The 18,206-nt window shown below is 42.3% G+C and overlaps 1 protein-coding gene across 1 annotated transcript in view; it reads left to right on the forward strand.

Moving 5' to 3' along the window:
• Window positions 1–18,206, forward strand: part of LOC311109253 (piezo-type mechanosensitive ion channel component 2-like) — a gene marked incomplete at its 5' end in the record, with an annotated part of 193,925 nt that overhangs the window by 128,000 nt on the left and 47,719 nt on the right. Inside the window, 2 exons of the mRNA XM_084152091.1 lie at window positions 4,322–4,613; window positions 5,052–5,265. Of these exons, the coding sequence (XP_084008217.1) occupies window positions 4,322–4,613; window positions 5,052–5,265 (506 nt within the window). The remainder of the gene's footprint in view (window positions 1–4,321; window positions 4,614–5,051; window positions 5,266–18,206) is intronic.

Below are 18,206 nucleotides of genomic sequence, written 5' to 3' on the forward strand. Positions count from 1 at the left end.
AGAGTATGTGAGCGGAGCCTAGCTGTAATGGAGCGAGTAGTGGATCTTGCCCAATTTGACTGGAGCGTGGAGCGAGTTTCCCAAATGCTGGAGCGTCTGCCTTCTTGCCCGCTCCAATTTCATTCCAGTAGCGCTCACTTCGCGAGCTCAGGGCATGCCCGGCCCAGTATGCATTTGTAGTCTACTTGTGTGCTGTTATAGCCCCTTGCTTTAGATACTGTCATGGAGTTCGCTAAATACATTACTAAAGAAACTGATAAAACACACAGTTGAAACATTAATGTGACTTACAAAGATGAGGACCAAGAGCAAGAGAGGGAGTGTGGTGATGTACTGTCCACAACTAAATAATCATTGTGGAATCTAAAAAGACACATATCCTGAAAGCATGATGGTGTACTTACTAAGTTCACATGCTAACAGAAAGTAATGAGGTGGGTAGCTAGCTAAGTGTGTCATTGTAGCAAAGTATTTATAAACAAAAAAATTAGATCTCTTAAAAGTTTCGTTCATATTCGTTCTATTATCAATACAATAGGCCATCAATGATTTTGGCCCAATAGGCCTGGCATATTACCTCTTTCAAGGAACTTTCCATTTTTGATAGGGTTAGTTTACCTAAAATCCTTTAGGCCTACCTACAGAAAAATTAAAAAACAACTACGCATCTTGCCCAGCCTGGCTAGAGGGGCCCGAAGGGTGTTTAGCATCCCCATGGCTCTGCAAGCGCGGAGAGGGCATTCTCCGCTGCTGGCCTGCTCTCCAGGCAGCATCACATGATCCTGAAGCCACAGACTCTGGCTAAACTCAAAGGCACTGTAGACTGAGCCTAATAAGGCATTTTTCATTTAATTTGTATTTAAGTTTAAGTAAGTCACAGCCTGTATGCGCAATTTATAGACTATAATGATTTAATACAATGAATGTCACGCTCTGGCTCCGGGACTCTGTATGTTGAGCCAGGGTGTGTTCGTTCTGTGTGGGTTGTTTCTATGTTGGGTTTTCTAGGTTGTTGTTTTCTGTGTTGGCCTAAGTGACTCCCAATCAGAGGCAACGAGTGTCAGCTGTTTTCTGGTTGTCTCTGATTGGGAGCCATATTTAAACTGTCTGTTTTCACTTTGTGGTTGTGGTTTCTTGTTCCTTTTGAGTTGTGTTTTGTGTCGAAGGACTTCACGTATCGTTGGTTGTTTTGTTCGCTGTTTTGTACACGTAATAAATATGTACGCATCTCACGCTGCGCCTTGGCCCGCTTCATTTCAAGACGATCGTGACAATGAAATGTTGTTTAAATGCTGGGAGCTGAATGTCCCTGCCAGCCTAGTGTCTATAGCGTTGAAATAATTGAAATCATATAGCCTAAATAATTAATCTTCGTTCCTTACAGTCACCTTTTGCTGTTTGTTTATTAAAATGCTTTTAATTGAAATCATATGGTTTGGTTTCAATATTTCAAAACCAAATGGTAGGTCCAGGTAGTCACAAAAATAGATAGTGATTTTAATGAAGTAAATAGTGATTTTAATGAATGGGGCGAATTTGGAGCAGCAGTTTTTTTTCCTGTGAGTGAGGAGCGGTTTTTAGCATAATTGTTGGAAAGGAGGTGGAGTGCCGGAGCGGTGCGCGAGATTTCCGACCTCTCAACTCCGCTCACATACTCTGGCAACAAGGCACTAAAGTAATACTGCAAAAAATGTGGCAATTCACTTTTTGTCCTGAATACAAAGTGTTATCTATGGGGCAAATCCAATACAACACATTACTGAGTACCACTCTCCATATTTTCAAGCATAGTGGTGGCAGCATCATGTTATGGGTATGCTTGTAGTCATTAAGGACTTAGGAGTTTTTCGGGGTAAAAAAGAAACGGAATGGAGCTAAACACAGGCCAAATCCTAGAGGAAAACCTGGTTCAGTCTGATTTCCACCAGACACTGGGAGATGAATTCACCTTTCAGCAGGACAATAATCTAAAACTCAACAAATCTACACTGGATTTGTTCCCGAGTGGCTGAGTTACAGTTTTGACTTAAATCTACTTGAAAATCTATGGTAAGACCTGAAAATTGTTGTCTAGCAATGATTAACAACCAATTTGACAGAGCTTGAAGAATTTAGAAAATAATAATGGGCAAATGTTGCACAATCCAGGTGTGGAAAGCTCTTATAGACTTTAAAAAAAATAGAATTCTGGCTGTAACACAACAACATGTGGAATAAGTCAAGGGGTATGAATACTTTCTGAAGGCACTGTAAAAAGCAAGGACGCAAGAGCAACATCTATTGAATTCCAGGGATTGATTATGAATATAAATGATAATCTGCTCAGTTTTTCCCTTTGTTATGTCCACCATATGGCCTGAAATGAACGGCTGTTAATTTCTGACCTTTATTAAATGTAATTTGACGTACACTATAGCTCATGGCTAATGTAAACCAGAATGTTAACCATTTATAATTTATTGACATGCATATGCCTTTTCCCTGGTTTGTATGATAGCAGTCTTCTAATATAATTAGCATATAAATCCAAACGCACTGGCTGATGTTTAGTGAAACGTGCAGGTCTGCTGCATTACAGTCAGTCGTTAGAGTGGGTTTAGTCCTTTTGTGCAATAAAAAGAGACAACTGGTTGAAATGCTCGTTAAACGTGTGGTCTGGAGTACGGTCCTGCTGAATGTCATTGTCAAGCAGACCTCTAATCTCTCCTATAACCCCTCTCATTAATAATTACAATGGGACGTAACTCCTGGGACCCTCCTTAACCCCTATATCTGTATCAAATTCTTAACAGGGTTTTTAGCACAGCTCTAGTGTCTCACTCTCAACACACAAAACAGGGCTACTCAGCAAAGACTCAACGAGGCAGGGTGCCGTTTCTACTCAATTAGGCAGGGTGCCGTTTCTATTCAACGAGGCAGGGTGCCGTTTCTACTCAACGAGGCAGGGTGCCGTTTCTACTCAACGAGGCAGGGTGCCGTTTCTACTCAACGAGGCAGGGTGCCGTTTCTACTCAACGAGGCAGGGTGCCGTTTCTACTCAACAAGGCAGGGTGCCGTTTCGACTCAACAAAGCAGAGTGCCGTTTCTACTTAACGAGGCAGGGTGCCGTTTCTACTCAACGAGGCAGGGTGCCGTTTCTACTCAACGAGGCAGGGTGCCGTTTCTACTCAACAAGGCAGGGTGCCGTTTCGACTCAACAAAGCAGAGTGCCGTTTCTACTTAACGAGGCAGGGTGCCGTTTCTACTCAACGAGGCAGGGTAAAGGCCCTAGCTACAGGGTGTACAGGGTAAAGGCCCTAGCTACAGGGTGTACAGGGTAAAGGCCCTAGCTACAGGGTGTACAGGGTAAAGTCCCTAGCTACAGGGTGTACAGGGTAAAGGCCCTAGCTACAGGGTGTACAGGGTAAAGGCCCTAGCTACAGGGTGTACAGGGTAAAGTCCCTAGCTACAGGGTGTACAGGGTAAAGGCCCTAGCTACAGGGTGTACAGGTTAAAGGCCCTAGCTACAGGGTGTACAGGGTAAAGTCCCTAGCTACAGGGTGTACAGGGTAAAGGCCCTAGCTACAGGGTGTACAGGGTAAAGGCCCTAGCTACAGGGTGTACAGAGTAAAGGCCCTAGCTACAGGGTGTACAGGGTAAAGGCCCTAGCTACAGGGTGTACAGGGTAAAGGCCCTAGCTACAGGGTGTACAGGGTAAAGGCCCTAGCTACAGGGTGTACAGGGTAAAGGCCCTAGCTACAGGGTGTACAGGGTAAAGGCCCTAGCTACAGGGTGTACAGGGTAAAGGCCCTAGCTACAGGGTGTACAGGGTAAAGGCCCTAGCTACAGGGTGTACAGGGTAAAGGCCCTAGCTACAGGGTGTACAGGGTAAAGTCCCTAGCTACAGGGTGTACAGAGTAAAGGCCCTAACTACAGGGTGTACAGGGTAAAGGCCCTAGCTACAGGGTGTACAGGGTAAAGGCCCTAGCTACAGGGTGTACAGGGTAAAGGCCCTAGCTACAGGGTGTACAGGGTAAAGGCCCTAGCTACAGGGTGTACAGGGTAAAGGCCCTAGCTACAGGGTGTACAGGGTAAAGGCCCTAGCTACAGGGTGTACAGGGTAAAGGCCCTAGCTACAGGGTGTACAGGGTAAAGGCCCTAGCTACAGGGTGTACAGGGTAAAGGCCCTAGCTACAGGGTGTACAGGGTAAAGGCCCTAGCTACAGGGTGTACAGGGTAAAGGCCCTAGCTACAGGGTGTACAGGGTAAAGGCCCTAACTACAGGGTGTACAGGTTATTAAACTCTGCGTTGATACTGATTGTATTCATCTTCTTTCCCCAGGAAAAGAAGGAAGAGGAGGAGGTGGAGGAGAAAGAGGAGGAGGTGGGGTTGGAGGAGGACGACCTGATGTTGGAGGAGGACTTTGAGCCGGGGGAGGATGGAGATGGAGAGATGACTGGTGATGAGGTGGAGGAGGGAGGAGAGGGGGAAGAAGGAGAAGGAGAGGAGGAGAGCACCAAGATGAAGATCCTTCGTCAGATAGCGGAGGTGGCATCCAAAGTCAAGGAGATTATTGGGAATCTTATTACCACTGCAGGGAAAGTAGTGGTAACCATATTACTGGGCTTTACAGGTAAGTGCCCTCACTGGAATGACTGTCAGACAATCCCCAATTTATCATCAGAGCAGTGGAATTACTCCATTTTTAATTTGCTTGAATTGACATGATTGAATCCCTGATTAAATGTAATTAAATTTTACATACAGTATAAACATTCAATATTCAATATTTGTATAAGACAATACAGTAAAATCTCCCCACACATCTATTGTAGATTATCAGGATAAACCTTGTTTCCCAAAGCCTTTCTGAATGTTTAACTTCCTTTCCTGGAATGCTGAAGTTACCAAGTGTGTCAGAATTTTTCATACTCAGGTGTGAAATGTACAAATCAGAGATGAGATCGGACAACGACGTAAAGGTGTAATACAATATATACTGCTCCATCCAGTCTCACTGAGGATGTTCCATCAGTCACTACGTCCCCCCTCTGCTTCTATGCTGTTCCAGGCATCATGCTGCCCTCCCTGACCTCTGCAGTCTACTTCTTCACCTTTCTGGGCCTGTGTACCTGGTGGTCCTTCTGTCGGACGTTCCACCCGCTCCTCTTCAGCTGTCTGTGTGTCCTCATGGCCATCTTCAGCGCTGGTCACCTGGTGGTACTCTACCTCTACCAGTTCCAGTTCTTCCAGGAGCTCATCCCGCCCGGGGATAGCTACGCCAGGTTTGTGTGTGTGTGTGTGTGTGTGTGTGTGTGTGTGTGTGTGTGTGTGTGTGTGTGTGTGTGTGTGTGTGTGTGTGTGTGTGTGTGTGTGTGTGTGTGTGTGTGTGTGCGTGTGTGCATGCGTGTGTGTTTTCATGTAGTTTCAAGGGCAACGCACAAATAGCATCCATTGCATAACATCCGCTTACAGGATCATTTTGAATCCCAGCATATCAGCATAACATCTTCAGTGTGTAATCATCTAGATTAGGAATACAGGAACACTGAGGCTGACTGAGGCTCTGACTGTGGCCAATAAGATTACCCCCAAAAACATGTGGCTAGGGGGAAAAAATACCCCAACATTTCTTCAAGCAATCCAATCAAGTCTCAACGTCTGAGCCAATTGCATGTGTCAGAGTGGGTGTCAGGTGTCCGTCCGTTGGTTTTGGTCGTAACCGGCATCACAGTGGGTAAATTACGATCCGAGCGTGAGAGCGGTGGTATTTCTTGTGGAAGAGATTGCTTGTGTCTAGTTGAAAGGGTGAAGATTTAGCTCTCCCTCTTTCTTTCTCTCTCTCCTTTTCCCTCCCCCTCACTTTATCAAAAAAAAAGAAAGGTTGAGGAATTCCTATGAAAAGCATAACACGGAGCTGTCAGTGGACGGTGCACCTTTAAGATTGAAGGGCCCTCCGATAAAACATTTGCATCATCAGCCTCTCCGCTCCAGACAACACACAACAATGTGACATCTGCTGGAGGCCGTAGATCATGGTGTATTTCATCTGGCCCCGGTCTCAGACGCTCAGCCCAACTGAGCAAAGGAGGACTTTACAGCAAAGGAGGATTTTTGAACGGGAAAAGCAGTTGGGATGTTGTCATGCCCTGAGAATGTTGTGTTTTGTGTGGACTGGAGTGGAGTTGAACTTGATATTGACCCAAGAGGTTATGTAACGTATTTGGACGTATTTGGGCTTAATTTATAGAGAAGTAAATGAAGGTTGTCAAGGAATGATACGACATGTTCATGCTCAGTTGAATCTGATAGTGCCCCTGAGCCAAAAGGTGTCCCCTAAATAAGCCAAGGATTGCGTGGTTTCATGTGTTAAGAAATTGATTAATATTATATAATGTATATTTGAACCATACATGCAACACCCAAGCCAACATTTGAGGTAAACAATTAGCCTCTTTAAAACGGCAATCAGCAGTTTAAATAATAACAAAGTTTAATCCCCTGGTGACACTGTCTGTGATTTATTTAGAATTCAAGGCACACTTAACCAGAAAAGCACCCCCACACCATAACACCTCCTCCTCCATGCTTTACGGTGGGAACTACACATGCGGAGATCATCCGTTTACCCGCACCGCGTCTCACAAAGACACGGCGGTTGGAACCAAAAATCTCAAATTTGGACTCCAGACCAAAGGACAAATTTCCACCGGTCTAATGTCCATTGCTCGTGTTTCTTGGCCCAAGCAGGTCTCTTATTATTATTGGTGTCCTTTAGTAGTGGATTCTTTGCAGCAATTCGACCATGAAGGCCTGATTCACACAGTCTCCTCTGAATAGTTGATGTTGAGATGTGTCTGTTACTTGAACTCTGTGAAGCATTTATTTGGGCTGCAATTTCTGAGGCTGGTAACTCTTTATTTTTACATTATAGAATAATAGGGAAGTCATCAAAACTATAAAATAACACATATGGAATCATGTAGTAACCAAAAAAGTGTTAAACAAATCAAAATATATTTTATATTTGAGCATCAGATGACCTGGCCTCCCCAATCCCCCGACCTCAACCCAATTAAAATGGTTTGGGATGAGTCGGACTGCAGAGTGAAGGAAAAGCAGCCAACAAGTGCTCAGCATATGTGGGAACTCCTTCAAGACTGTTGGAAAAGCATTCCAGGTGAAGCTGGTTGAGAGAATGCCGAGAGTGTGCAAAGCTGTCATCAAGGCAAAGGGTGGCTACTTTGAAGAATCAGCACTCCATCACTCTCCTTCTTGGAAAAATAGCCCTTACACAGCTTGGAGGTGTGTTGGGTCATTGTCCTGTTCAAAAACAAATGATAGTCCCACTAAGCACAAACCAGATGGGATGGCGTATCGCTGCACAATGCTGTGGTAGCCATGCTGCTTAAGTGTGCCTTGAATTCTAAATATATCACAGACAGTGTCATCAGCAAAGCACCCCCACACCATAACACCTCCTCCTCCATGTCTCACAAAGACACAGCGGTTTGAAACAAAAATCTCAAATTTGGACTCCAGACCAAAGGACACATTTCCACCAGTCTAATGTCCATTGCTCGTGTTTCTTGGCCCAAGCAGGTCTCTTCTTCTTATTGGTGTCCTTTAGTAGTGGTTTCTTTGCAGCAATTCGACCATGAAGGCCTGATTCACACAGTCACCTCTGAGCAGTTGATGATCAGATGTGTCTGTTACTTGAACTCTGTGAAGCATTTATTTGGGTTGCAATTTCTGAGGCTGGTAACTCTAATGAACTTATCCTCTGCAGCAGAGGTAACTCTGGGTCTTCCATTCCTGTGGCGGTCCTCAAAGTTCTTGAAATGTTCCGTATTGACTGACCTTCATGTCTTAAAGTAATGATGGACTGTCGTTTCTCTTTGCTTATTTGAGATGTTCTTGCCATGATATGGACTTGGTCTTTTACCAAATAGGGCTATCTTCTGTATACCCCACCTACCTATTCACAAAACAACTGATTGGCTCAAACGCATTAAGAAGGAAAGAAATTCCACAAATTAACTTTTAAGAAGGCACACCTGTTAATTGAAATGCATTCCAGGTGACTACCTCATGAAGCTGGTTGAGAGAATGCCAAGAGTGTGCAAAGCTGTCATCAAGGCAAAGGGTGGCTATCCAGACTCTGTCGTAGCCGGCCGCGACCGGGAGACCCATGGGGCGGTGCACAATTAGCCAGCGTCGTCCAGGGTAGGGGAGGGAATGGCCGGCAGGGATGTAGCTCAGTTGGTAGAGCATGGCGTTTGCAACGCCAGGGTTGTGGGTTCGATTCCCACGGGGGGGCCAGTATGAAAATGTATGCACTCACTTAACTGTAAATAGAACGAGCAGGAAAAATAGAACGAGACAATAATTTGTGCCAGGTGTGATTAATCTCTTAAATAGTTCGGGTAAATGTTCCCATTGACCCCGTAAGGCCAGCAGGCTAGTCTTTGTTTTAAATGTTTTAAATGTTTTATTTCTTATTTCTTACTTTTATTGGTGCGTGACTGTTATTGAAAGTTGTATTGTCAATCTTGTTTTGTATTTAACGCCACTTTAAATGTGTACATGACACTGCAACAAAATTTCCCCATGGGGACAATAAAGTAAGTAAATAAGTAAGTAAGTAAGTAAGTCGCTCTGGATAAGAGCGTCTGCTAAATGACAAAAATGTCAAATGTATTTGAAGAATCTCAAATATAAAATATATTTGATTTGTTTAACACTTTTTTGGTTACTACATGATTCCATATGTGTTATTTCATTGTTTTGAGGTCTTCACTATTATTCTACAATGTAGAAAATAGTAAAAATAAAGAAATTCTCTTGAAAGAGTAGGTGTGTCCAAACTTTTGACTGGTACTGTATATTTTGCCATTGAAATGCTCTAGTCTGATCATGTGGGCATGTTTTATACGCATTTGTATATATTTACATACACAGCCCTGATTGGCCGATAGGATCGTCTAGACTCTAGAGGCTACCCAAATAAAAGATGACTGGTCATTGGTCAGAATAATCAGATCAGATTGGATTGTGATCTCATGCTGTGGGCCAAAAACTCCTTCCACCTGAAAAGGCTGAAATTCCAGGCATATAAAAAAAAAAAGCTCTTACACTAAAAGGGCATTATCATAATATAAACTAATACTGTACCTCTACCTTATACACCATCCTATCAACTAATACCTCTACCCTATACACCATCCTATCAACAAATACCTCTACCCTATACACCATCCTATCAACTAATACCTCTACCCTATACACCATCCTATCAACTAATACCTCTACCCTGTACACCATCCTATCAACTAATACTGTACCTCTACCCTATACACCATCCTATCAACTAATACCTCTACCCTATACACCATCCTATCAACTAATACCTCTACCCTGTACACCATCCTATCAACTAATACTGTACCTCTACCCTATACACCATCCTATCAACTAATACCTCTACCCTATACACCATCCTATCAACTAATACCTCTACCCTGTACACCATCCTATCAACTAATACTGTACCTCTACCCTGTACACCATCCTATCAACTAATACTGTACCTCTACCCTATACACCATCCTATCAACAAATACCTCTACCCTATACACCATCCTATCAACTAATACCTCTACCCTATACACCATCCTATCAACTAATACCTCTACCCTATACACCATCCTATCAACTAATACTGTACCTCTACCCTGTACACCATCCTATCAACTAATACCTCTACCCTGTACACCATCCTATCAACTAATTCTGTACCTCTACCCTGTACACCATCCTATCAACTAATACTGTACCTCTACCCTATACACCATCCTATCAACTAATACTCTACCTCTACCCTATACACCATCCTATCAACTAATACTGTACCTCTACCCTGTACACCATCCTATCAACTAATACCTCTACCCTATACACCATCCTATCAACTAATACCTCTACCCTATACACCATCCTATCAACTAATACCTCTACCCTATACACCATCCTATCAACTAATACCTCTACCCTATACACCATCCTATCAACTAATGCTGTACCTCTACCCTGTACACCATCCTATCAACTAATACCTCTACCCTATACACCATCCTATCAACTAATACCTCTACCCTGTACACCATCCTATCAACTAATACCTCTACCCTATACACCATCCTATCAACTAATACCTCTACCCTATACACCATCCTATCAACTAATACTGTACCTCTACCCTATACACCATCCTATTACCTAATGCTGTACCTCTACCCTATACACCATCCTATCAACTAATACTGTACCTCTACCCTATACACCATCCTATCAACTAATACTGTACCTCTACCCTGTACACCATCCTATCAACTAATACCGTACCTCTACCTTATACACCATGCTATCAACTAATACCTCTACCCTGTACACCATCCTATCAACTAATACTGTACCTCTACCTCTACCCTGTACACCATCCTATCAACTAATACTGTACCTCTACCCTATACACCATCCTATCAACTAATAACTCTACCTTATACACCATCATATCAACTAATACTGTACCTCTACCCTATACACCATCCTATCAACTAATACTGCACCTCTACCCTGTACACCATCCTATCAACTAATACTGCACCTCTACCCTGTACACCATCCTATCAACTAATACTGTACCTCTACCCTATACACCATCCTATCAACTAATACTGTACCTCTACCCTGTACACCATCCTATCAACTAATACCTCTACCCTGTACACCATCCTATCAACTAATACCTCTACCCTGTACACCATCCTATCAACTAATACTGTACCTCTACCCTGTACACCATCCTATCAACTAATACTGTACCTCTACCCTATACACCATCCTATCAACTAATACTGTACCTCTACCCTGTACACCATCCTATCAACTAATACTGTACCTCTACCCTGTACACCATCCTATCAACTAATACTGTAACTCTACCCTGTACACCATCCTATAAACTAATAACTATACCCTATACACCATCCTATCAACTAATACTGTACCTCTACCCTGTACACCATCCTATCAGCTAATACGGTACTTCTACCCTGTACACCATCCTATCAACTAATACCTCTACCCTGTACACCATCCTATCAACTAATACTGTAACTCTACCCTGTACACCATCCTATCAACTAATACTGTACCTCTACCCTGTACACCATCCTATCAACTAATACCTCTACCCTATACACCATCCTATCAACTAATACCTCTACCCTATACACCATCCTATCAACTAATACCTCTACCCTATACACCATCCTATCAACTAATACTGTACCTCTACTCTGTACACCATCCTATCAACTAATACTGTACCTCTACCCTATACACCATCCTATCAACTAATACCTCTACCCTGTACACCATCCTATCAACTAATACTGTACCTCTACCCTATACACCATCCTATCAACTAATACTGTACCTCTACCCTATACACCATCCTATCAACTAATACTGTACCTCTACCCTATACACCATCCTATCAACTAATACTGTACCTCTACCCTATACACCATCCTATCAACTAATACTGTACCTCTACCCTATACACCATCCTATCAACTAATACTGTACCTCTACCCTATACACCATCCTATCAACTAATACTGTACCTCTACCCTATACACCATCCTATCAACTAATACCTCTACCCTGTACACCATCCTATCAACTAATACTGTACCTCTACCCTATACACCATCCTATCAACTAATACCTCTACCCTATACACCATCCTATCAACTAATACCTCTACCCTATACACCATCCTATCAACTAATACTGTACCTCTACCCTATACACCATCCTATCAACTAATACTGTACCTCTACCCTGTACACCATCCTATCAACTAATACTGTACCTCTACCCTATACACCATCCTATCAACTAATACCTCTACCCTATACACCATCCTATCAACTAATACTGTACCTCTACCCTATACACCATCCTATCAACTAATACTGTACCTCTACCCTATACACCATCCTATCAACTAATACAGTACCTCTACCCTGTACACCATCCTATCAACTAATACCTCTACCCTATACACCATCCTATCAACTAATACTGTACCTCTACCCTGTACACCATCCTATCAACTAATACTGTACCTCTACCCTATACACCATCCTATCAACTAATACCTCTACCCTATACACCATCCTATCAACTAATACTGTACCTCTACCCTGTACACCATCCTATCAACTAATACCTCTACCCTGTACACCATCCTATCAACTAATTCTGTACCTCTACCCTGTACACCATCCTATCAACTAATACTGTACCTCTACCCTATACACCATCCTATCAACTAATACTCTACCTCTACCCTATACACCATCCTATCAACTAATACTGTACCTCTACCCTGTACACCATCCTATCAACTAATACCTCTACCCTATACACCATCCTATCAACTAATACCTCTACCCTATACACCATCCTATCAACTAATACCTCTACCCTATACACCATCCTATCAACTAATACCTCTACCCTATACACCATCCTATCAACTAATGCTGTACCTCTACCCTGTACACCATCCTATCAACTAATACCTCTACCCTATACACCATCCTATCAACTAATACCTCTACCCTGTACACCATCCTATCAACTAATACCTCTACCCTATACACCATCCTATCAACTAATACCTCTACCCTATACACCATCCTATCAACTAATACTGTACCTCTACCCTATACACCATCCTATTACCTAATGCTGTACCTCTACCCTATACACCATCCTATCAACTAATACTGTACCTCTACCCTATACACCATCCTATCAACTAATACTGTACCTCTACCCTGTACACCATCCTATCAACTAATACCGTACCTCTACCTTATACACCATGCTATCAACTAATACCTCTACCCTGTACACCATCCTATCAACTAATACTGTACCTCTACCTCTACCCTGTACACCATCCTATCAACTAATACTGTACCTCTACCCTATACACCATCCTATCAACTAATAACTCTACCTTATACACCATCATATCAACTAATACTGTACCTCTACCCTATACACCATCCTATCAACTAATACTGCACCTCTACCCTGTACACCATCCTATCAACTAATACTGCACCTCTACCCTGTACACCATCCTATCAACTAATACTGTACCTCTACCCTATACACCATCCTATCAACTAATACTGTACCTCTACCCTGTACACCATCCTATCAACTAATACCTCTACCCTGTACACCATCCTATCAACTAATACCTCTACCCTGTACACCATCCTATCAACTAATACTGTACCTCTACCCTGTACACCATCCTATCAACTAATACTGTACCTCTACCCTATACACCATCCTATCAACTAATACTGTACCTCTACCCTGTACACCATCCTATCAACTAATACTGTACCTCTACCCTGTACACCATCCTATCAACTAATACTGTAACTCTACCCTGTACACCATCCTATAAACTAATAACTCTACCCTATACACCATCCTATCAACTAATACTGTACCTCTACCCTGTACACCATCCTATCAGCTAATACGGTACTTCTACCCTGTACACCATCCTATCAACTAATACCTCTACCCTGTACACCATCCTATCAACTAATACTGTACCTCTACCCTGTACACCATCCTATCAACTAATACTGTACCTCTACCCTGTACACCATCCTATCAACTAATACCTCTACCCTATACACCATCCTATCAACTAATACCTCTACCCTATACACCATCCTATCAACTAATACCTCTACCCTATACACCATCCTATCAACTAATACTGTACCTCTACTCTGTACACCATCCTATCAACTAATACTGTACCTCTACCCTATACACCATCCTATCAACTAATACCTCTACCCTGTACACCATCCTATCAACTAATACTGTACCTCTACCCTATACACCATCCTATCAACTAATACCTATACACCATCCCTTCAACTAATACTGTACCTCTACCCTATACACCATCCTATCAACTAAGACTGTACCTCTACCCTATACACCATCCTATCAACTAATACTGTACCTCACCCTATTCACCATCCTATCAACTAATACTGTACCTCTACCCTATACACCATCCTATCAACTAATACTGTACCGATACCTATACACCATCCTATCAACTATACTGTACCTCTACCCTATAACAACCATCCTATCTACTAATACTGTACCTCTAACCCTATACACCATCCTATCAACTAATACTCTCTACCCCTATACACCATCCTATCAACTATACGTGACCTCTATCCCTATACACCATCCTATCAACTAATACTGTACCTCTACCCTATACACCATCCTATCAACTAATACTGTACCTCTACCCTGTACACCATCCTATCAACTAATACTGTACCTCTACCCTATACACCATCCTATCAACTAATACCCTCTACCCTATACACCATCCTATCAACTATACTGTACCTCTACCCTATACACCATCCTATCAACTAATACTGTACCTCTACCCTATACACCATCCTATCAACTAATACTGTACTCTCTACCCTGTACACCATCCTATCAACTAATACCTCTACCCTATACACCATCCTATCAACTAATACTGTACCTCTACCCTATACACCATCCTATCAACTAATACTGTACCTCTACCCTATACACCATCCTATCAACTAATACCTCTACCCTATACACCATCCTATCAACTAATACTGTACCTCTACCCTATACACCATCCTATCAACTAATACTGTACCTCTACCCTGTACACCATCCTATCAACTAATACTTACCTCTACCCTATACACCATCCTATCAACTAATACCTCTACCCTATACACCATCCTATCAACTAATACTTCTACCCTGTACACCATCCTATCAACTAATACAGTACTTCTACCCTATACACCATCCTATCAACTAATACTGTACCTCTACCCTGTACACCATCCTATCAACTAATACTGTACCTCTACCCTATACACCATCCTATCAACTAATACTGTACCTCTACCCTATACACCATCCTATCAACTAATACCTCTACCCTGTACACCATCCTATCAACTAATACTGTACCTCTACCCTATACACCATCCTATCAACTAATACCTCTACCCTATACACCATCCTATCAACTAATACCTCTACCCTGTACACCATCCTATCAACTAATACTGTACCTCTACCCTATACACCATCCTATCAACTAATACCTCTACCCTATACACCATCCTATCAACTAATACTGTACCTCTACCCTATACACCATCCTATCAACTAATACTGTACCTCTACCCTGTACACCATCCTATCAACTAATACTGTACCTCTACCCTATACACCATCCTATCAACTAATACCTCTACCCTATACACCATCCTATCAACTAATACTGTACCTCTACCCTGTACACCATCCTATCAACTAATACCTCTACCCTGTACACCATCCTATCAACTAATTCTGTACCTCTACCCTGTACACCATCCTATCAACTAATACTCTACCTCTACCCTGTACACCATCCTATCAACTAATACTGTACCTCTCCCCTATACACCATCCTATCAACTAATACTGTACCTCTACCCTGTACACCATCCTATCAACTAATACCTCTACCCTATACACCATCCTATCAACTAATACCTCTACCCTATACACCATCCTATCAACTAATGCTGTACCTCTACCCTGTACACCATCCTATCAACTAATACTCTACCTCTACCCTGTACACCATCCTATCAACTAATGCTGTACCTCTACCCTGTACACCATCCTATCAACTAATACCTCTACCCTGTACACCATCCTATCAACTAATACTGTACCTCTACCCTGTACACCATCCTATCAACTAATACTGTACCTCTACCCTATACACCATCCTATCAACTAATACCTCTACCCTATACACCATCCTATCAACTAATACCGTACCTCTACCTTATACACCATGCTATCAACTAATACCTCTACCCTATACACCATCCTATCAACTAATACAGGACCTCTACCCTATACACCATCCTATTAACTAATACTGTACCTCTACCCTGTACACCATCCTATCAACTAATACCTCTACCCTGTACACCATCCTATCAACTAATACTGTACCTCTACCCTGTACACCATCCTATCAACTAATACCTCTACCCTGTACACCATCCTATCAACTAATACTGTACCTCTACCTCTACCCTGTACACCATCCTATCAACTAATACTGTACCTCTACCCTGTACACCATCCTATCAACTAATACTGTACCTCTACCCTGTACACCATCCTATCAACTAATACTGTACCTCTACCCTGTACACCATCCTATCAACTAATACTGTACCTCTACCCTATACACCATCCTATCAACTAATACCTCTACCTTATACACCATCATATCAACTAATACTGTACCTCTACCCTATACACCATCCTATCAACTAATACTGTACCTCTACCCTGTACACCATCCTATCAACTAATACCTCTACCCTATACACCATCCTATCAACTAATACTGTACCTCTACCCTATACACCATCCTATCAACTAATACTGTACCTCTACCCTATACACCATCCTATCAACTAATACTGTACCTCTACCCTGTACACCATCCTATCAACTAATACCTCTACCCTATACACCATCCTATCAACTAATACCTCTACCCTATACACCATCCTATCAACTAATACTGTACCTCTACCCTGTACACCATCCTATCAACTAATACCTCTACCCTGTACACCATCCTATCAACTAATACCTCTACCCTGTACACCATCCTATCAACTAATACTGTACCTCTACCCTGTACACCATCCTATCAACTAATACTGTACCTCTACCCTATACACCATCCTATCAACTAATACTGTACCTCTACCCTGTACACCATCCTATCAACTAATACTGTACCTCTACCCTGTACACCATCCTATCAACTAATACCTCTACCCTGTACACCATCCTATCAACTAATACCTCTACCCTATACACCATCCTATCAACTAATACTGTACCTCTACCCTGTACACCATCCTATCAGCTAATACGGTACTTCTACCCTGTACACCATCCTATCAACTAATACTGTACCTCTACCCTATACACCATCCTATCAACTAATACTGTACCTCTACCCTATACACCATCCTATCAACTAATACTGTACCTCTACCCTGTACACCATCCTATCAACTAATACTGTACCTCTACCCTGTACACCATCCTATCAACTAATACTGTACCTCTACCCTGTACACCATCCTATCAACTAATACCTCTACCCTGTACACCATCCTATCAACTAATACCTCTACCCTGTACACCATCCTATCAACTAATACTGTACCTCTACCCTATACACCATCCTATCAACTAATACTGTACCTCTACCCTGTACACCATCCTATCAACTAATACCTCTACCCTATACACCATCCTATCAACTAATACTGTACCTCTACCCTGTACACCATCCTATCAACTAATACTGTACCTCTACCCTATACACCATCCTATCAACTAATACCTCTACCCTGTACACCATCCTATCAACTAATACTGTACCTCTACCCTGTACACCATCCTATCAACTAATACCTCTACCCTGTACACCATCCTATCAACTAATACTGTACCTCTACCCTGTACACCATCCTATCAACTAATACTGTACCTCTACCCTGTACACCATCCTATCAACTAATACCTCTACCCTGTACACCATCCTATCAACTAATACAGTACCTCTACCCTGTACACCATCCTATCAACTAATACTGTACCTCTACCCTGTACACCATCCTATCAACTAATACCTCTACCCTGTACACCATCCTATCAACTAATACAGTACCTCTACCCTGTACACCATCCTATCAACTAATACCTCTACCCTGTACACCATCCTATCAACTAATACTGTACCTCTACCCTGTACACCATCCTATCAACTAATACCTCTACCCTGTACACCATCCTATCAACTAATACCTCTACCCTGTACACCATCCTATCAACTAATACCTCTACCCTATACACCATCCTATCAACTAATACTGTACCTCTACCCTGTACACCATCCTATCAACTAATACTGTACCTCTACCCT

Source organism: Coregonus lavaretus (assembly GCF_964263955.1).
Source record: "Coregonus lavaretus genome assembly, chromosome: 34".
Classification (NCBI taxonomy): domain Eukaryota; kingdom Metazoa; phylum Chordata; class Actinopteri; order Salmoniformes; family Salmonidae; genus Coregonus; species Coregonus lavaretus.